The 18,599-nt window shown below is 35.6% G+C and overlaps 2 protein-coding genes across 2 annotated transcripts in view; one reads left to right on the top strand and one right to left on the bottom strand.

Moving 5' to 3' along the window:
• Positions 1–9,101: 9,101 nt before the first annotated feature.
• Positions 9,102–13,739, top strand: Smp_034220 (putative 5-methyl tetrahydrofolate-homocysteine methyltransferase reductase; the record flags this gene model as incomplete). The annotated part of the gene is made up of 4 exons (XM_018795491.1): positions 9,102–9,433; positions 10,498–10,887; positions 12,062–12,548; positions 13,212–13,739. 4 exons carry the CDS (start codon positions 9,102–9,104, stop codon positions 13,737–13,739), a joined length of 1,737 nt encoding a protein of 578 aa, XP_018649798.1.
• Positions 13,740–14,852: 1,113 nt separating this feature from the next.
• Smp_140660 (hypothetical protein) overlaps positions 14,853–18,599 on the bottom strand; it is a gene marked incomplete at both ends in the record, with an annotated part of 23,782 nt that continues 20,035 nt past the window's right edge. Inside the window, 2 exons of the mRNA XM_018795492.1 lie at positions 14,853–14,928; positions 16,381–16,613. Of these exons, the coding sequence (XP_018649799.1) occupies positions 14,853–14,928; positions 16,381–16,613 (309 nt within the window). The remainder of the gene's footprint in view (positions 14,929–16,380; positions 16,614–18,599) is intronic.

The following is an 18,599-nucleotide window of genomic DNA, read 5'->3' on the forward strand; positions in this document are numbered from 1 at the left end:
TTATGAAAATTTGTTATTTTCTTTTTTACCTATTGATTTCACGCTACAATCATGATAGTTATAATAATACATCATGGTATATTGATATCTGTTTATTTACAATGCACTTTGATTTAAAATATTTTTTAATACATTACTGATTTCTTCTGTTCAGTCTAGTTTTCTTTTGTTAATAAGTAAACACACTTTCTAGGTTACAGTTTCTTGTTAGTATTATCACACTTCAAGCCTTAGTTCACACAAATCAATAATCCATCGATAGACCTCTTGAAAATCAGAACCAAGACACACACTAATGAAAAACAAATGTTTTGAGATAGATTGAACACTTCATCACACAATTTATAAAGTCATCGAATGATTTATGTTCTGTAATTTTAGGTTCACAGCTCTTCACTCTGGACAATTTTGTTAAGTCTACAAACTCTTAATATACTCAACCTATACTCTATCTCATGGAAGTGTACATGATAGCTAAGTTGCAGTTTGTTCGCTTGTTTTGTTTACGAAAATGAGTGGAAACTCTCATATCTAGGAAGCTTTGTATGTATCAACTCCAGTTATAGTTTAATATCTATTTAGTTAAGAATCACCTTTCATCAACTACCAGCCGTTAATTCAAAAACCATCGACCCATAATTCCGATTTCACAAACCTTTTAATTAGGTTCAGATCGAACTCATAACACAATAATTAGATGGTATCTACTATGTTCACTAATCTACTGGTTCATAGGAAATCATTTATAAGGTTTCGATTATGAGGATATAGTTATTTCATGTTTCGTAATTGCAGTATACGATCTGCTATGAATTTAAATAAATAAGCCTATCGAGTTAGTCGCTAAGCGTTTATATCTAGTAATCAGATGTTTTGTCTACTTAATAATCACGTGAAATTTGCATGGTGGTTGATTATTTGGTGGTACAGATCAATCTTTTTTAAGGATGACGATCCCCATTATTTTGAAAACAGGTTGTAGAAAACCGATATATTGCCATCATAATATGACATTCCACACAACCTAGAACTGTTTAAACTGGTGATTCATAAAGACCGACAAAACAGCTTCTCAATACTGTACTATCTGTTTTCATAATGCTCATAAGTCAATAAAATGCTGGGAGTATATGAAAAGAAGTAATCATAGGTTAAATGATACCATTTCGGGTAGAAAAAAACATTCAAATAATTACGCTTTCATCGTTCACATAAGTTGCATAAGAAAAAGATGTAAAATCTTTCTTAATAGGACTGTTTCTTGAGCAGTATAATTTTATTTTTGTCCATAAATTCTCCATGACTTTATACTTAATCATAACAAAAATGATCAGTAGCATTATACATGTGGTGAATAGGCCGATCATGATACCGATTGGTATTTCTTGAGGCTTTCTCTTTAGAGATGTAGATAAAAGATTTATTTTTGTTTCACATCGATCTCCTGCCCATTCTCTTGGACATCTGCATCTTAGACATTTAGTTTCAATTGAAGGATTTTGTTCTGAACATAATGTACATTCTCCATTATTAAAACAATATGTGCTACACAATTTATTGTCCATCTGTATCTCGTTTGTATGTACAAATTCTCACTGAAATACAAGAAACAACAAACTAGTTATTAGATAGTTGCAAGATAGGTATTGTTTAGTTTTAGGTGGTACATACTGTCTTCAGTTTGTCCAATAAACGGATTATACGCGCTATATCATCCAAGTAATTTCGACAATGAAGTATGTTTGAGTATTCAACAGACAGATGACCCAATTAACAAGTTATTATTACAGTATACATCATTCAAGTACCATGTTTCGAAGATACTACGATAATTAGTTTTCTTTCGACAGACAATACATGTATAGGAGCTTACTGTACCTTAGGGATTGTTTTAATTATGAATTTGTTTGGTCATTACGTCCATCAGAACTCGGCAACTAAAATCCAGTTACTTTAGTAGCTATTGTTATCTTGTAGTCTTGCTAGCTGTGGTCACACTCGACTTGGTACGTTATATCTTGTTCGCATATTGATAATAAACGACGATTAATTTTGCGTATTTCGGAATGATGAGCCTCTACATCAATAACTTCCGAAGTATATACATCTTAATTATTAGAAATCTGCATTTTCGAGTTACTGAAAAACAAGGCAGAATTATTTTCATTGACATCTCACTATTTGATGAAAAGAATTCACAAAAATTAGGTTTTATATGGTAACTCTGTCAAAGTTCTTATGTATGTTTTATTCTGCGTTTTCGGTTGAATGAATTAGTAGAGGCAACAGTGTACATTTTTTTAATTTAATAAGTATATAAATTCTGGAAAAAGAATATTTTAGTGTCGTGAAAAAGTTGATTCTCTTCAAATTTGTATTGGCAGTGTTAGTTTGAGGAGGGACGCGCTGTGGCCTAGTTTCTTATTTCTATTCGAACAATCTGAAATCCATCAACTGTGAAGCTTTTCCACTAAGATTCGTTTATGGTTTTCGAAGTTCCTCTGAACGACTTCAATATTGTCAAAATCACTCTTGTGGCCTGACACCATAGTGTATAGACCTGCGGTATATCGTTCTTCATGTTTCATTGGGTTTTTCGATTTTTTGGACAGCTGCTCTAAGATGTTGATTTTTTAATCATGATATTATCAGAAGTTTGTCACGGTCTAAACATTTTATTTTATAGGCAAGATGAGGTTGTAAATCCCCCGGTATTTTATATTTAACATGAACAAAGTTGCTTTCTGGTGTCTCTGATATCCTAAATACACTGGTTTTACACCTGTTTGGTATTCCTTCGATCTCATCTGATGTATGTGATCTTTATAGAATGATGACTGTTGTGGTTCAGAATTTTAGTAATTTTTCGATCATGTTTAATATTGTCCTTTGTTTTTTTTCTGAGCAAGAGTTTTCGAGTACTTACTTATTTTAAGAATTTTAGCTAGTTCTCTTTAGTTCCTCTTTTTCACTCATTACCATCGTGTATAAACCTCTTAAAAGGGTAGAGTCAAGTGATACTATGAGCTGATGATGGTAAACAAAACGTAAGTAATAACATTTTTTCACCCATTTGAAGTTTGGAATAACAATAAATATCATTTATGTAGTAGTCAAATTTTCAAATCATTAGAATTAAGCTTTTCTTGAACATATGTATATATATAACATAAGAAAAAAATCATCTTGATCTGTAATAGTTTGGTTCTGCCTTTACCTGCTGTATGATACAGTTCACAATATGACCTGATTCGTAATTACTACAGAAAACTACGAGAATATATTCAATATGCAACGGGTGCATAAATACAATAATATATTATTGTATCTATGCACCCGTTGCAAATAATTTCGTACAGTCGCAAAATAAAAAGATGATTATACACACCACTGACATTCAGAGTTCCTGAAATACTGAGCTTACCTTTACTTCATATAATAAGCGAAATCTCAAAGACATTTTAATGTGCTCAAGGTCAAGTCGTAGAAAGTCACATATTTCCCGCTATTTACTTGGTAACCAATCCGACACGTGCACTAATGGGACAGTGTTTCATTCTCACAATTACTTGTAAGCCAGTTTTAATGCCGTGTTCCACTCTGTGTTTTGGTGATGCTTCAGATGACCCACATTTGTACTACACTTCATGTGAGCTGGATTAATTTCTTTGTTTTCCATTCAAATGATTCTGGATGGAATAGAAGAATCTTTCGCCTGACTGGCTTACACACGTTAGAACCTGGGTATATTTAACGATAAGAGAGATAAAGTAGTACTGAGTTATACCGAGATGCTATCCTTAGTCCTTAAGAATATGTCACGTCCTATCATAAAGTACTCCTGGAAAATCGTGAGAACCAGCTCAGTCAACATCAAATTCCAGCATTTGACTACTCCGAAGAAGTGGAAGATTTATCTACAGTCCGTTCAGCTTTGTTGTTTCTCCAGTTTCTGAGTATTACCCGCATGTTCTATGTTGTGGCTGAGCTTAAGTAGGTGCTTAAGGGATAACTAGACGTGTGTAGGATATTTCAGGTCCCAGTGTGTCATAATACTTTTGGACTGATGGGTAAAACGTTATATTTCCATACTCCAAGTGTGGTGGAATAATACTACTGAAGATCAAGTCGAAAGTTTTGCTGTCGAAGTGAACAAAAATAAGCTTCAACTTTACTAGCGCGTGGTTTGCTCGAAAGGCATTTTTGTCGCAGTTTGTGGGAGACTTCAAAACATAAGGTACCAACACTCCTAGATATTATCAACTCGAGATAGTTCTAGCGAGGAGTTGAGTAAGATGTATCTGCAGTCCCAAACATGTCTCAGCTGGACCAATTTAAATTTTGGGATGTTGAAGTTAAGTCCATTGTTGTCCGCTGAAGTGAGAAGTCGAATCAGATCTTCCTGGGGTGCAAGCTGCCTATCTTGGTAACAAACTTTCCTCCAAAGCTACGCATCAGTGAAAAGTGATGAGTGAGACGAAACATGCCTAAGAAGGTCGCTTATATAAATTAAGAAAATAGATTCTAGTTTCAAACCCTGAATGAACCCACTTGGACACTTTGTAGCCTGAGTAGAAGTGAGGTTTACTCTGACCTCAAAAAGTCGACTACTTAGGCTAATCAATTATTGGTGACTTGATACCTACTCGACTGAGCTTGTTTGTAGGATATGTATGGTTGACGCTACCAAATGCTTTTGAGTAGTCAAAGTGTATGACATCAACTTTCTCCTTGTGATCAAGGATGGCTGTCCATCTGTTTACTGCGGTCAATAAGTTGGTTATACAAGAACGACCCTTCCTGAAACTGTGTTGCTTGAGTGGAAAGTAGTTTATTGATTGTAAGTAGACACGTGGACCACCGCAAAACAGCCCGGTAGCTTGTAGGTCAGTTGCACTGATGTCTTAAGATTGGTACAACGTGAGCCGGCTTACAATTTTCTTGTACCATACCTTCGATTAGCGAACGTAAGAACATCGCATTAAATATTGTTGCCAAGTCTGAAGTCGCTTTACTCACCGTGGCAGAATGAAAGATGTAAATTACAGAAGTGTCCTTAGTTATATGCCGCAATTTCTGATACATTGAATCATCGCTCAGGCTCACTTCTGATAGTTGCGTAAAATTGCAGGCGAAGCTTTCGATATAGCTAGTTTGGGATGGTTGAAATGTTTGAAAGTACTGTTCTGTCGGAAGGTCATCGGCATCATTGTCGTCAGTGGTTGGGACACTAGTACCTTGTGATAGGAAAATTACTGTTTAGTTCGTCGAAAAGAGGCTGTATTTCAGAATGATATTTTTGTATTGAAGACAGATTCGTCAGCTCGCTTATTCTGATACAGCATCCTGCCTTTTATTATTACCTTTGTGAATCGGATTCTTGCTCATTTGAACTTCCTGTATGTGCTGTTATCACTAGTTTGTCTATATTGCACCTTTTGTGTGCTAGCAATCGAAGAGTTTGATTCTTGGTGTGTTTAGGTTGCTGGTAACTTTTGTGGACCGTCTTCGGGACGGATGGATACCGTGTTCAGTAACAAATCTCAACGAGAGTTCGCATCACGTTGGGGTGGGTTTCTCAGCCCATTTGCTTTTGACTGACTAGTATGTAACTTCAACGCATGTTGTTAGTAGGATGCTCCGACTCAGTTTAGTTGATAAGATTGAAGGCTGTAGAGGCATAATCAATTTCTTCCTCGTTTGTAAACACGCAGTCTAAACTTGACCGCGTCATAGTATCTCTTCAGAGAGTTGTCAACACATTTTCGAGTAATCCCAAATCTTCAATGAGTTTGATGAACTGGGCTTCGGTAGGGTAGTCACCTACAATGTACGTGTGCCTGGTGAAGTTGACTTTAGGAAGATTGTAGTCCGCTAGAACCAGGATACCAATGTAGTCGAGACGAGTAGAGCGTAAAAATTCACCAAGATGTTATTGCACTTCTCGGTGCCAACAATGCGCTTCCTGTAGATGACTTTGACCACATCGTAAAAGAAAACGTTATTACAAAGATGTATTAGTGGGAATGAATACAAGAAACAGGGTGTGACTGTCGACTCGTGATATGGGATTGATCGATGAGCGTTGGTAATCCTTGAACTTCATAAAGATCAACAAACCGTATGACATTCAGTGAACTGATTGCTATATGATTTCAGCTTATCACATTGTGAACATGACAAACAGATGTCATATGGATCACACCAAAATGGATTATAAAAAAATTATTTACTATGACATGTGAAAATTATATTTGAAATAATCTCAGCCATTGAAATTCGAATAATTTCAACATTTCGTACCAGCAAACTTGTCTGGACTCCCTCAAGGTGATAGTCAATATCATCAAGGAAATATGTAGCGTTTAACAATCAAATATATACTATGCTAATCCAATCATATTTGGATGTTGATTTTAGTAAATAGGATAGCGTGAGCCAAATAGATGCGAGTCATGTGTGAAGTTCACAATGTGGAAATAAATGACTGAAAGAATTGTGTGTGTGAGTATGTGTAAGATTGAAGTATTAGTGGCTCGAGCATAAATTATTGTCTTTCCCTTCACTCCTAATACCTGACGCTAAGTTCTTTTGTATTATAACTGATGTGAGTTAGTGACAAAAACGTTTCGGTGTCACGTCTCTTACTGACATCAGGCGAGTCTATAATTTATAGACAAATCAATTAGATTTAGTATAACAGATCTTGGATTTTGTGAAATTTACCCACCCATTTGACCGAATAGCGTCTTGGCACTTAAGCTGATGTCAGTTTGTAATGAAAAATCTTAAATCTAATTCCTAACTATCTACTGTGAATCATAATCTTTATTCTTCAAACTGCTTTATAACCCTCGTTTAGCCCTAGTAAGTAGGTAGACACTCTCAAGGTCACTGGCGTCACTCATTGGTCGTCCATAAATTGTAGTCTCACCCGACTTGTTATATGAAACTGATACGCTTGACACTAAATCGATTCCGCGGCAACGAACGAAAGCTAATGACACGATAAGCTATTCTAATCTGTTGTCCCAGGCCCCGCTAACTAGATGAAGAAGTCCAAGGCAAGTAGGGGAATATGTATGAATTCCGTAAGCAGCCGAGTACAAGCAATCAAATGAGGGAAAAAGTCAAGCGCATTTATACAGCAACAAATTGTCCTTGAGCATCATTAGTAAATAGCACACACAAAGAAACAATGGACAAATAGCGTCTAAGATAGTTTACAAGTGGGAAATATGACGTGAAGGTGAAAAGAGCGCGTTTGGCGCGAAAACAGCTAAATTCAAATTTCCAAAATAAAATTACAGAACTAAGCCATTTACCAAGTAAGTTCTGGGGATTTGACATCCCCAACAGAAACCCAATCTTCCCTTACTACAAGTAATAATTCGACATGTAAGGGCTGATAATTGATATCAAAGCTGCTATCCGACTGTTATCTTAATCTTTTTTTATTGCTATTTGTTTTTTAATTACGCGGTGCTTCTTGATTTTCTGATTGCTCAAAGTTGTCTCTGCAGTTTACTTTTAATGAGTGCAATATTGAGACGAAGTCAAAATAACGATGACGGTTTTTTAACTGGTTCCTATCCAATCAGAGAACACCTTGTGTGAATGAATATTTCATGCTAAAAGAAATAATGATGCGAAGGTTAAACAGATCCACATTATGAGTCTAATAAACTTGATAATAGTTTTTTAAAGGTGGACAAACATATATGTTTGTACATTGAAGAACTTCTTGTTTTCAATAATAATTTGGAAATTATACCATAGTTTACGTACTTTACATTATTCGTGTGCTGTGTTGTGGGAATGAAAGCCAACACAAAAGGCGGTTGCGGTAAATGCATGTGTATGTTGTTGGAAAAGTAGACAATGTAGCGGATATTTAGGCTAATAATCGGCAAGTCGTCGGATGTTTAGGGTAGAAGTCGGAAATTCGTCCGATATTTAGGGTATAAATCGGCAAATCGTCGGACATTTAGGGTGAAAATCGGAAATTCCACGGATATTTAGGGGAAAAGTCGGAAATTCGTCGGATATTTAGGGGAAAAATGGGAAATTTAGCGACATTTGAAAAACAGAGAGACAGAAAGGGGAAATTCCGCTTTATTTCCTCCGGACAGGCGAAAAAGCAGACATTTTGGCGCATTTCCCCTTTATTTACGACTTATTTTCCAATGCATTTTCCGCTTTATTTCCCCTTTGTTCGCCTTTATTTCCCCTTTATTGGTTGTTTGGGTAATAGCTATTTTTTATTTTTTTCTGGTAACATTCATCTGTATGTCCAAGTGGCATTTTTCTATTACATCTTATGCCGGTTCAGACTGAAAACTCCAACATTTGACTCGTAATCTTAATTCTAATGCCGAATTCTGGCTTGGAACATTGAGAGGACTCCCAAAAGTTTTTTCGGGTTCAAGAAGATAGACAATTGATGAGACTAATCCCACGTATGAACGATACCAAAATGTCCTTAAGAAACTCATCGCTCGTTATGGTCGAAATGGGGTTTCAAATCTGTATGAAGAACTAGGACTTCTCAAATTAACTCGAAGCTAAGGTTTGGGACTAAACTCGTTTCTTGCCACAAGATGATATCAACTAAAATGCCCAAGCGCTAATCAACTGTATTAATTTATAAGTTTCGCGCTGACACTTCAGAGTTCCCGTTTTAGATTTGACTGCTCTATCCGTAATTCAAAGTACTACTGGCTGGTCCTTATTTTATACCTTTACCCAAATACCTACTGTAAATTCACATTATGGATAGCCTTCAGATCAAGTATTTTGTATGCACTTATATTTTTTCAAACGATTTTACAATTATCTAAGGTACACAGGGTATACCTATTCTTACTTCGGTAGCATCATTTTTCTTCACTTCTCACTTCATTCGTGGTCTTAAGGACCAATAAAAATGCCATAGCTCCCCAGACAACACACTTGGCTTTTGGCCGGAATTGAGATGTCCACTTTCTGATTGTATTGAATTTGTGTTCTGGCACTTTTCCATGAAGTTCAATTTCCAAAATAATTGTTTTTACTCAATCCTTACTCATTTTTAGTTTTCGTTTCTATTGTAAATCACCTAGATGGACATAAATTGCGTCATCCAATCAACAGAAAATCTTAATCTGAATTCAAGTGAACAACACAGCAAAAATCAATGTATTCATGATGATAATGTTAAAAATACAGCTGATTATCTGCTAGGCGATGAATTTGAAAAATCGTGGGATATAAACAATTTGAGACTTCCTCCTAAAGCATCGCCATTATTCAACTACAAAGTCTGTAAAGAGCAAAGCTTGTTTGTTGGCGATCATGCCTTTGGTTCTCCTCCTCTTTCAAGTGGCGACGTTATGCCTGTACAGTTCACTAACCTCACATGTCTTACAAAAGGAAACGCAAAGACCGTCTATCAGTAAGGTTATTAACCGTGGCAAATTTATTAATTTCAAACATCATTGTTCAGTATCCAACTTCAACCTATCCTATTTTCTCGACCTATTGCCCCACTAAATCTGATCAGTCTTGTTAGACGTTTTGAAACTCAAAAGCATTTCTTTCTCACTGCTCTGAATAAATCCATACTAAAGGAGTAGTTTTTTTAAGATTGTGTGTGTCATGTTGAACGTTATAGTCATACGTCTGTAATGCTGCTGCGAACAGATGTATAGTACTTCAATTTGTTCTTAGTATTTAATAATTTACTTCCGAGTCATCCGTCTGACTAATAACTACTCACAATAAAGAACACTTTGCGATATAGTTCAATGACCTTACCTTTTTGTAATCAAGTACAGGTCAGCTTATTCAACTATGAGCCAAATTTTATTTCAAAATAAAATACTTTTGAAAGCAACTAAACATAAAGATACACTTTAAGGTGGTAGTTAGTAGTAATTGCCGTATTACTGTCTTTAAGCTTACTTTCAACTCATTCTTGTGACGTGCTATTAGCTGTCAGTGTCAATGTTACACTCAAGATTGTGACGCCGTTCAAATAAATCACTCAATAAATAAGATGGATCCCAATTCAGTTTTGGGCTGTTCTGACTTCTCTGTACAACACACATTAATCAATCACTTAGTTTATTTATTTATTTATTTGTACACATAAACATTGGTACAAAAGGGCACCAGATACATATGCGCCACACAAATCTTATTTGATTTGATCACTTAGTTGTAATCAACCTAAGCCTTAAACCTGACTGAATTCTATCTATCGCGTATTTTCCACGTGGTATAAATGACTCGACATCGCTGTACGACTTGTCCTTAATGTTAAGTTGTTGGGGCTAATCAGCAGGAAGCTGTGGACCTAGGTTTTGTGTCTAGTTTACAAACAAGTGACGATTAACACAAAATTGAAATCCAAGACCTGCTAATTGTTCCTAACCACCTTATAACTATGACATTAATACGAAACTTTTCTCAATGGTTTCCGATTTTTTTCAAGTGTTTTTTTTCATTATTTTGCAGAGCAACTTTAAGACTTAAGTCTGGGAAGACATTAGATTACCGTCCAGGTGATAGCATCTCCATTATACCTGAAAATAACACTCAAACCGTGGCCTGGTTGTTACAGCGTTTAACGTTAGGTAGTCTGCATGATGCTGATACACTTTTCACTCATGAAGTAATAGCTACAAAACATAGAAGTCTCCCTGAATGGTCTCATTTTACTTGTCCACTTTCATTAAGATATTTATTAACGTATTGCTGTGAACTGTATATACCCATAACACGTCGGATTTTACGATTGTTAGCAGATTATTGTTTTGATGACAACGTCAACCCTGTTAGTGCAGAAAGACAACGTAACCGACTTCTAGAATTCTGCAGTGAAGAAGGAAAGAAAATGTTTGAAAAGTAAGTATCATATTTACAACCATTCTTCTGGATGATAGACCAATCTATAACCGAAAGCAAAAGTAGGTTAAGGTTCCTAAGTATGGAAAAAACATCAATGAACTAAACGAAGAAGAATCAAGAAATATGTAGAATTTATAAGGATGAATGATGCTTATTGAATATTCTACAATAAGCTTTAGTTATCTCAGTCTAACTTTATATTTCATCAATTATGTTTTGTAGACGTCGTTAGAAACCGATCCCTAGTGTCCTAATGCAAGTTTCCATTTATAGATTCATCATGGTAGGACTTGTTATCGAATATTCAAACCCACACCAAGATAGTGTCGAAGTGATATGATCAAACTAATGATGTTTTCCTCGGTCCTAGTTCACAATACATTTAAAGTAACTGAACTTAAAGATCCCCATAGAATATTCACAATTGGAGAATATTTGAGCAAACAGTTGTTTTCAAAAACTCCATCATCAGGCTCTACAGTTATTATTCCATAATTATGATATTTTACAAAGGCCAAAAATGAGGCATGTATTAATTAATTTGACAATGTTATATGTCAGAAATGGTGGAACGTTTTCATCTGTTACGACATATATACTTCAAAATTGTGTTATTTGTAAATTAGAAAAGTCATTTAATACAGGTCAAAATGATTTGGAGTAAAGCGTTCAGTCACAATCAGTATGATAGTAATATAGCAAAAATGAAAATGCAAAAAATCGTGTGAATAAAATTCATAGTAGGAGAATCTCATCTTGTCAGTTGAGAGCATTTCAAGAGGGAGAGCGGACTCTCCCCACTCTCGACCGTACCAGGGCATTTGGGTGCAAAGAAAATATGGAACGCTTCACGATTTTGCGTGTCATCTTTGCGCAGGGGCCATGCTAATCTTCTCTGTATCGTTCCAATTTTAGTATATGTACCGCCGAAGCGAGTACATTGTCAAATTAATTATTACGTGCCTCATTTTGGCCTTTGTAAAATATCACAGTCATAATGGAATTATAACTGTAGAGCCTGATGATGAAGTTATTGAAAACAATTGTTCACTCAAATATTCTTCTTTTTTTAAACTTAAAGAGTTTATGTTTGTAGGTAATCTACTTACTTATTACTTAAAATATCAACATATAATGGCTATTTATCAGTTTCTGTTAATCTTTTTTTCAGATATATACAAAAACCTGGTCTTAATCTCTTGGATATTTTGTCTACATTTTCATGTTGCCGACCATCATTTATTCGATTGTTAGAAATTCTACCAACTCTTCAGCCACGTTCATATACACTCATTAATCCAGTTGATAAACAATTATCTCGTGAACAAGAACTATCTATTATTTTCACTAGAGTGGATTTTGAATATCCTGAAAGTGATAAGCATGTAAGTTTTATTGATCGTTATCCACCACGACGTCATGGCACTTGTACTGGTTGGCTTGAAAAAATATGGTTTGGAGTTAATCAACCTGATGACTATCAGAAAATTAATTTCAACAATGTTGAATCTCGGATTATATACATATATTTACGTAAAAATATTACACAATTTTATTTACCCGATCATATCTCTCAACCAGTTATAATGATCGCTGCCGGAAGTGGAATTGCACCATTTATTAGCTTCATAAGGCAACGTAAAATCGATAACCTTAAGGTGAGATATCTATTTATTCTTATTCCTATAATATAAAATCACACAAATGATTCCTTTTCTGCATATTATAATTTGTGTGGTGCATAACTACAAAGTGAATTTAAATTTATTTGTTAGACCTGTAATAACGTCAATCCTGATCAGAAACCAAATATAACTCCGTATACTCAACTTTGAGCCATGATTAACGAGTTACTATCTCTCTGACTCAACTCCTAAACTTACTACATTTTTTTTCTATTCCGGTTTATTAATCGGAAATTTCCAACAATTTAAAAGGTTACTACTTATTAGTTTCATAATAATTCTAAAAGATGCAATCCTATTTTAATTTCAGTATTGAAAAAAATCAGACATAATTTGAACCCTATCTCTTAATACCTTGTGCAAGTAAATAGAACCTTTAAATGTAACAAATCAATATTTGTTTACAATGTATTGGTGGTTGTGTGTTGAATAAATCAATTATGTTATCGTAACATTTCCCATGTGACTAGTTGATATAATGTTTTTCCATGGAAATCTTCATGATAAGATTCGGTACATCCACTCAGTTGATCATCTCCAAATGCAATAAAACTCGTATTAAATCAACATACTCAAAATATTAACTAATTTGGATACGTACAACTGGATAAATTTTGTATTGTAATCTTGTTTCAGAAAAATACCTCTACTGGAGATTTGTGGCTAATATATGGTTGTCGTTCTCCAACGTCTAGTCTCCTGTTTGAAAATGAACTATCAGATGCAGTAAATTCTAAAGTATTGAAACATCTTTGCCTCTGTTTTTCAAGAGACACTGTAAATTCTCCAGATGAAAAGTATGCACTTAAAGAAATCTCATCAACATTGATTGAACAAGCCTGTTTTCCACTCAAAGCACAGTATGTTCAAGATTGTGTCCTTTATAAATATTTTACTGATTATGAAGTATCCGAGCATGATATTCAACTGATGAATCTTGTTTTCAATAGGGGTGCTAAAATAATGATTTGTGGAGGAACACGTGCTTTAGCTTTAGGAGTGTATGAGTCGTGGCTGAGACTACTTGCTATGCGACTTCATTATGAACGAACACAGAAATGGTGTAAATATTCGGCCGTACCTGAAGACGATTTCATAGATGCCCGAGCATATGTAGAAGTAATGCGTAAAACAGGACGATTTCAAGAAGATATATGGGCTTAACAAAAAATTACCACCTTTGATATTTTTACTGTAAATTATTCGTGGAATAATATTTATTCTTTACATATATTCCAATGTATATAATATTGTACATTAAACTGTGTCACTAGAACGTCCTTTTTCTACAACATAAACTAAGGATCACAGGAAAGGGTTACAAATAAAAACATGTATATATTTAGTAACTTTGGAAACTGATTGCACCGTATCACAAACTGATTGATACCAACCTATCGTGCTAACAAGAGTTCGTTTATCATGAGATTTGGATTTGCTAATAAGATAATTATTAATTCATGATAAAAATACACATTTTACAGTAATAAATAGTTCTCCATTTGTTCTATCTGAATTTAAACAAAGATTTCTTTCAGGTTCGTAAGTTAGCTCATTAACAGCGTAGTACATGGTACGAGTGTGTATTTGTCTAGGTTCCCCTATCAGTTTTAAAAATCTTTGTGTATTTTTTTAAAAATCGAAACATTCCATTTTTTAAATTTATGTAGATAAAAGGTTGGATTTATCTAATTTCCCTTTTCAGTTTGGGCGCCCGGGCAGTATTCCAGCCCTCACATAAATCGAACGATGATGTGTGGCGCATGTATATTTGGTGCCTCCTTGTATCAATGATTGTGTTTAAATGATAAATGGTTTCCGAGAGTCATATTATTCAGTGATAAGGTTATAACTTATTGGTTTATAAATTCTACTGTCAGCAGTTAAGTTACCAGGTTTCAAACGTATTCTGTCTTGTGTTATGATCTTCAGTTGCATTGTTTGATTGCATAAAGTAGATTCTTTAACTGAACAAACTTTTCTAGTAATGCTTTAGTGATTCTCTTTCACAAATACATTTAAGGTAGTGAGTGAACAAATCAAATTCATAAATCTAAACTTGTTAGATGCTTTTTTCATTTATTTCGTATAAAAGTTTACATAAGAATCATCCTATCCGGTTTGTGTCTGATATAATCACATGTATAAATTTCATAAAATTTAGTGAAATAGTAATGAAAAAGCAAAAATGTTGAAGAAATAACAAACGGTCAACAGAACAACATTTCATATAACGATCTGAAAAGCAGTTTATAGGAGATTTTAACAATACCATAATCAATAATCATCTCTTTCTTGATAAGCCGTACGATCTCGACTGACTGAAGTACCCGGGTAATATGTTCCTCCTAAACTGAAAGATTAAATTCAAGAGAGAAGTATTATTTTCGAAGTTGAGAATTTTGAACTTATTTCGGAAAATAAAGTAAATAACTCATAACCCGTGCTCACTTGTCTAAGGGTATTGTGTTTATGGGACGACCTGAAGATCCTGAGCCTAATTCCCGACCGTTGGTGCTACCTTAATGTGATGGTCGGGCTTGCCTATCGTGATGAACCAATTGAGCTATACTGGCTGGAACAATCGTTCCTCAAGGTCCTACCATACCAGACAGGTCACTTGAAGAGCGGTAAGACTAAAAGCAGCAAACAGAAGGCGAAGTTGTACTGCTGACTGTACAGAGGTGTGACAGCGGTAAGGTGTTTCTATCAGATAACCAGCATAACAGCGATGCTGTCTTCCCACAAGGAGGGATGTGATTAGAAAAGGTCTACCCTAAGGATGCACACTTCACCTTATCCCACGGATATCCATCTACAGCGGTAAGGTCCCAACAAGTATGGAGCTAACACAAAAAGGTCGTGCGTGACCGATCTCAAGCAGTTGTCCCTTGGGCACTGCGGTCACGCTCTGAAATCACTATGACCACGCCTAATCAAATCTCGTCTTCATGCACCACCAGAAGAACCCTTCCACGGTGTGTGCAACCGGGGGGTGATAGCTGCCCTCATACCTCTAACAGCACTCAAGATCACTGTATTCAAAATCAATCTCTTCGTATTGTATACTTCCTGGTCATTGATTCAGTAATGAATATAAGTGTTATACAACCAGGTGACCAGTTTAGTGACTGATTGATTTAATATAGTATCCAGTGTAAGGTTGAAGAGATTCCCTTTTTTTTTCTCGTAAAATATGCGTTATCTCATTCCTAGTGATTAGTGTTATGTTGTCCCAATAACTTCAGCTATTTGTTCCTTTATGAATTGTCGATACATCAGACATTTATAGCGTAGTTACATTTGTCGATCATATACATAATCAGTTAGAATAAAAGATGAGTGAAATACTAGTCGAAAATTAAGACGAAAGTAATAATGTGAAGATCTGATCGTGAAAAAACCTTGAAATGTACTGCACAATTTCAAAGGGTTATGACAAACTAACCAGATGTGTATAAATTAGGAGACTTTGGTTAGGAATACGGTGAATCCTCTTATGAAACATCTGTAGACGGATCCGGCTTGAAGTTAACTCATAACTACACCGATATATACAAGGAAACAACCAGCTTAGCAGTGAATAACATTGTCCTATTACGGACTGCGTTTTATGTGTTTATTCATTACATGAACACTCAGTTAAAACTTGATAAACAAGCATTCCAAACGGGATTCAAAGTAGCTATCACCACTAGATGTCTATATTTCTTCATCTAAACGTAACTTATAAGTCTACATATAAACAGGTAAAAAACGATTTCAAACATTATAAATCATTAAGACATCAATAAAAGTATTGTACCTTGAATAACCTGAAGGTCTATAACCTGCTGGTAAACTGCTTAATCTTAGTTCAGATAGAGCACGTTCTTTCTCAAATCTCTCAGCCGATAAACTTCTAGATAGCCGGTTTGCTTCTCGTTCTGTTTCAGCCAATCGTTCTCTTACTTTTTCTACTTCACGTTGAGCCATTTCAGCTCGCTCTTCTGCATTAGTAATTCTGTCGCGTAAAGCAATCACTTCAGTAGTTCTTTCCTACAATCAAGAAATTTAATTTAGTCATTGTGATTCCTAACGAGTCAAATTGTGAGATTTATGTATAGCATTAAATAATTTTGTAAAATCGATGGTACGATCGTGGAGAATGGTATATGTTGCCATAACAATTGAGAATCAACCCATGTGTATTGTACATAATACCTCAAGTTTTCGATCTTTCAAATCTTGTAGATTTCATGATAGTATAGAGGCAAGACACTTAATCTTCCATGCTAACTAATCATTCATTACTTCAGATTCTCAGAAATCATTTAGTTGTTTACATCTTTTGAAGTAAGTAACCACTAGCTTCGATCATCCTAACGTTGGTCTTCCCTTTCCGATCAGCTATTAGTAAACATAAATTTCTATTTCGTTAGTGTTACCTGTGATTAGTCCTTTTCATCTTAAGTTTCCGACCCATTTTCTGACCATCACCTTGTTGAGGATGCTAGATCCCCAGAACTCATTTTATTTATTTAGTTAAACACATAAATATTGGTACAAGGAAGCACCAGATACATATGCGCCATACAAATCTCATTCGATTTGCTTGAGGACTGTGATACTGCCCAGGTGCCCAAACTGAAGCAGGTGGTTTTCTTAGGGGGCCACACCCCGAGCCTTTGACTTAAAGGTCTGATCCACAAGGCAGTGAAGCATCGTAAGGAGATGCAGTCCTATGGTAGCCGGTGACCAACAATTGGTTCATACGCCATTCGTTCCTTCAGGATATTGGAGCCCATGTGCACCATTGGTTGGGAATCAGGGTTTTCCAACTCCCCTAGGTGGATTTTCCGTGTCCACCAACCCGGTTAAAGCGCCGGACATTCGCTCTTCGTCCTCTCACTTTCGTGATTAACACCCCCGGCACGAGAAGGCAGTGAGCAGGACTTCCCTGGCAGAGGCTATATATTCGCTGGCCATGTGAGAGCATTTCGAGAGGGAGAGCAGACTCTCCCCACTCTCGGCCGTACCAAAACTCACTTGGTAAATATCTTGTTTTTGAAATTTTGAATGTCTTTACTTTCGCTGCAAAAGCGCTCTTTTCACCTTCATGTCGTATTTCCTACTTGGGAAAATCTTAAACGCTATTGGTCCGTTTTACCTTCTAGTACGCTATTTTGTAACACTTCCCAAGGACAGTTCCATGTTATATATATACGTTTAATTTATGCCTGTTGGATCGCTGCTTGCAGAATATATTTATTCTACATCCGGAGTTCGACTTCTTTTTCTGGTTAGCAGGGCCCAGGACGCCTCAGAATAGCTAGGTTATTGGTCTTTGGTTACAAGTCTTTGTTCCGTTCGCAGTCTAGGTGAACTCGTAATCGCTTCAGACTTAGCACACCTTAGATCACTGTCCCTGTTAAACAGATTAAACACATACAATTTCATTTCCCCACCAGAATTTATATACAGTACTGCGCTGGTATGAAGACAAACCGTGTAATGTTCAAGCATCTGAATAGCCTGATCATAAAACACTTTCAGAGTCGCCTTCAACAACAAAAAAGATGAAACAAGTGCAATGACGCAAATAGAAAGTGCTATGAAAGCCCTAAGAATAAAGTACCATAAGTTTATCACAGAAATGTCATCATTGATTAGAATTTCAACAATAGTTCAGATAATCAAATTCGGTCAATTACAACAAATAAAGTTGGAGGGATAATGATCAAATTTTACAAAGTTTAATGGTTGGCGGTTAGCAGTGGAATCCAGGACGTACGTTTCATCTTATTCGGGACTCTTTAGTTGAATTTACCTGCACTCCAGAGTTGATATTCACTCCGAGACTGGAACCTAATACTGTTCGCTTCAAACGCCTTAATGTTTTCCACTTAGTTACTGAGCTCTGATAGCTACTACATTGTCCAATGGGGTGAAGTTTTAATTCATTTTTTTATTGATTGTTTCAATTATCCCATTGATATTTAGGACTGAAATTGGTCAGTCTCTTATAAGTATATGTACTTCTTG

This window comes from Schistosoma mansoni, chromosome 2, assembly GCF_000237925.1.
Source record: "Schistosoma mansoni strain Puerto Rico chromosome 2, complete genome".
NCBI lineage: Eukaryota > Metazoa > Platyhelminthes > Trematoda > Strigeidida > Schistosomatidae > Schistosoma > Schistosoma mansoni.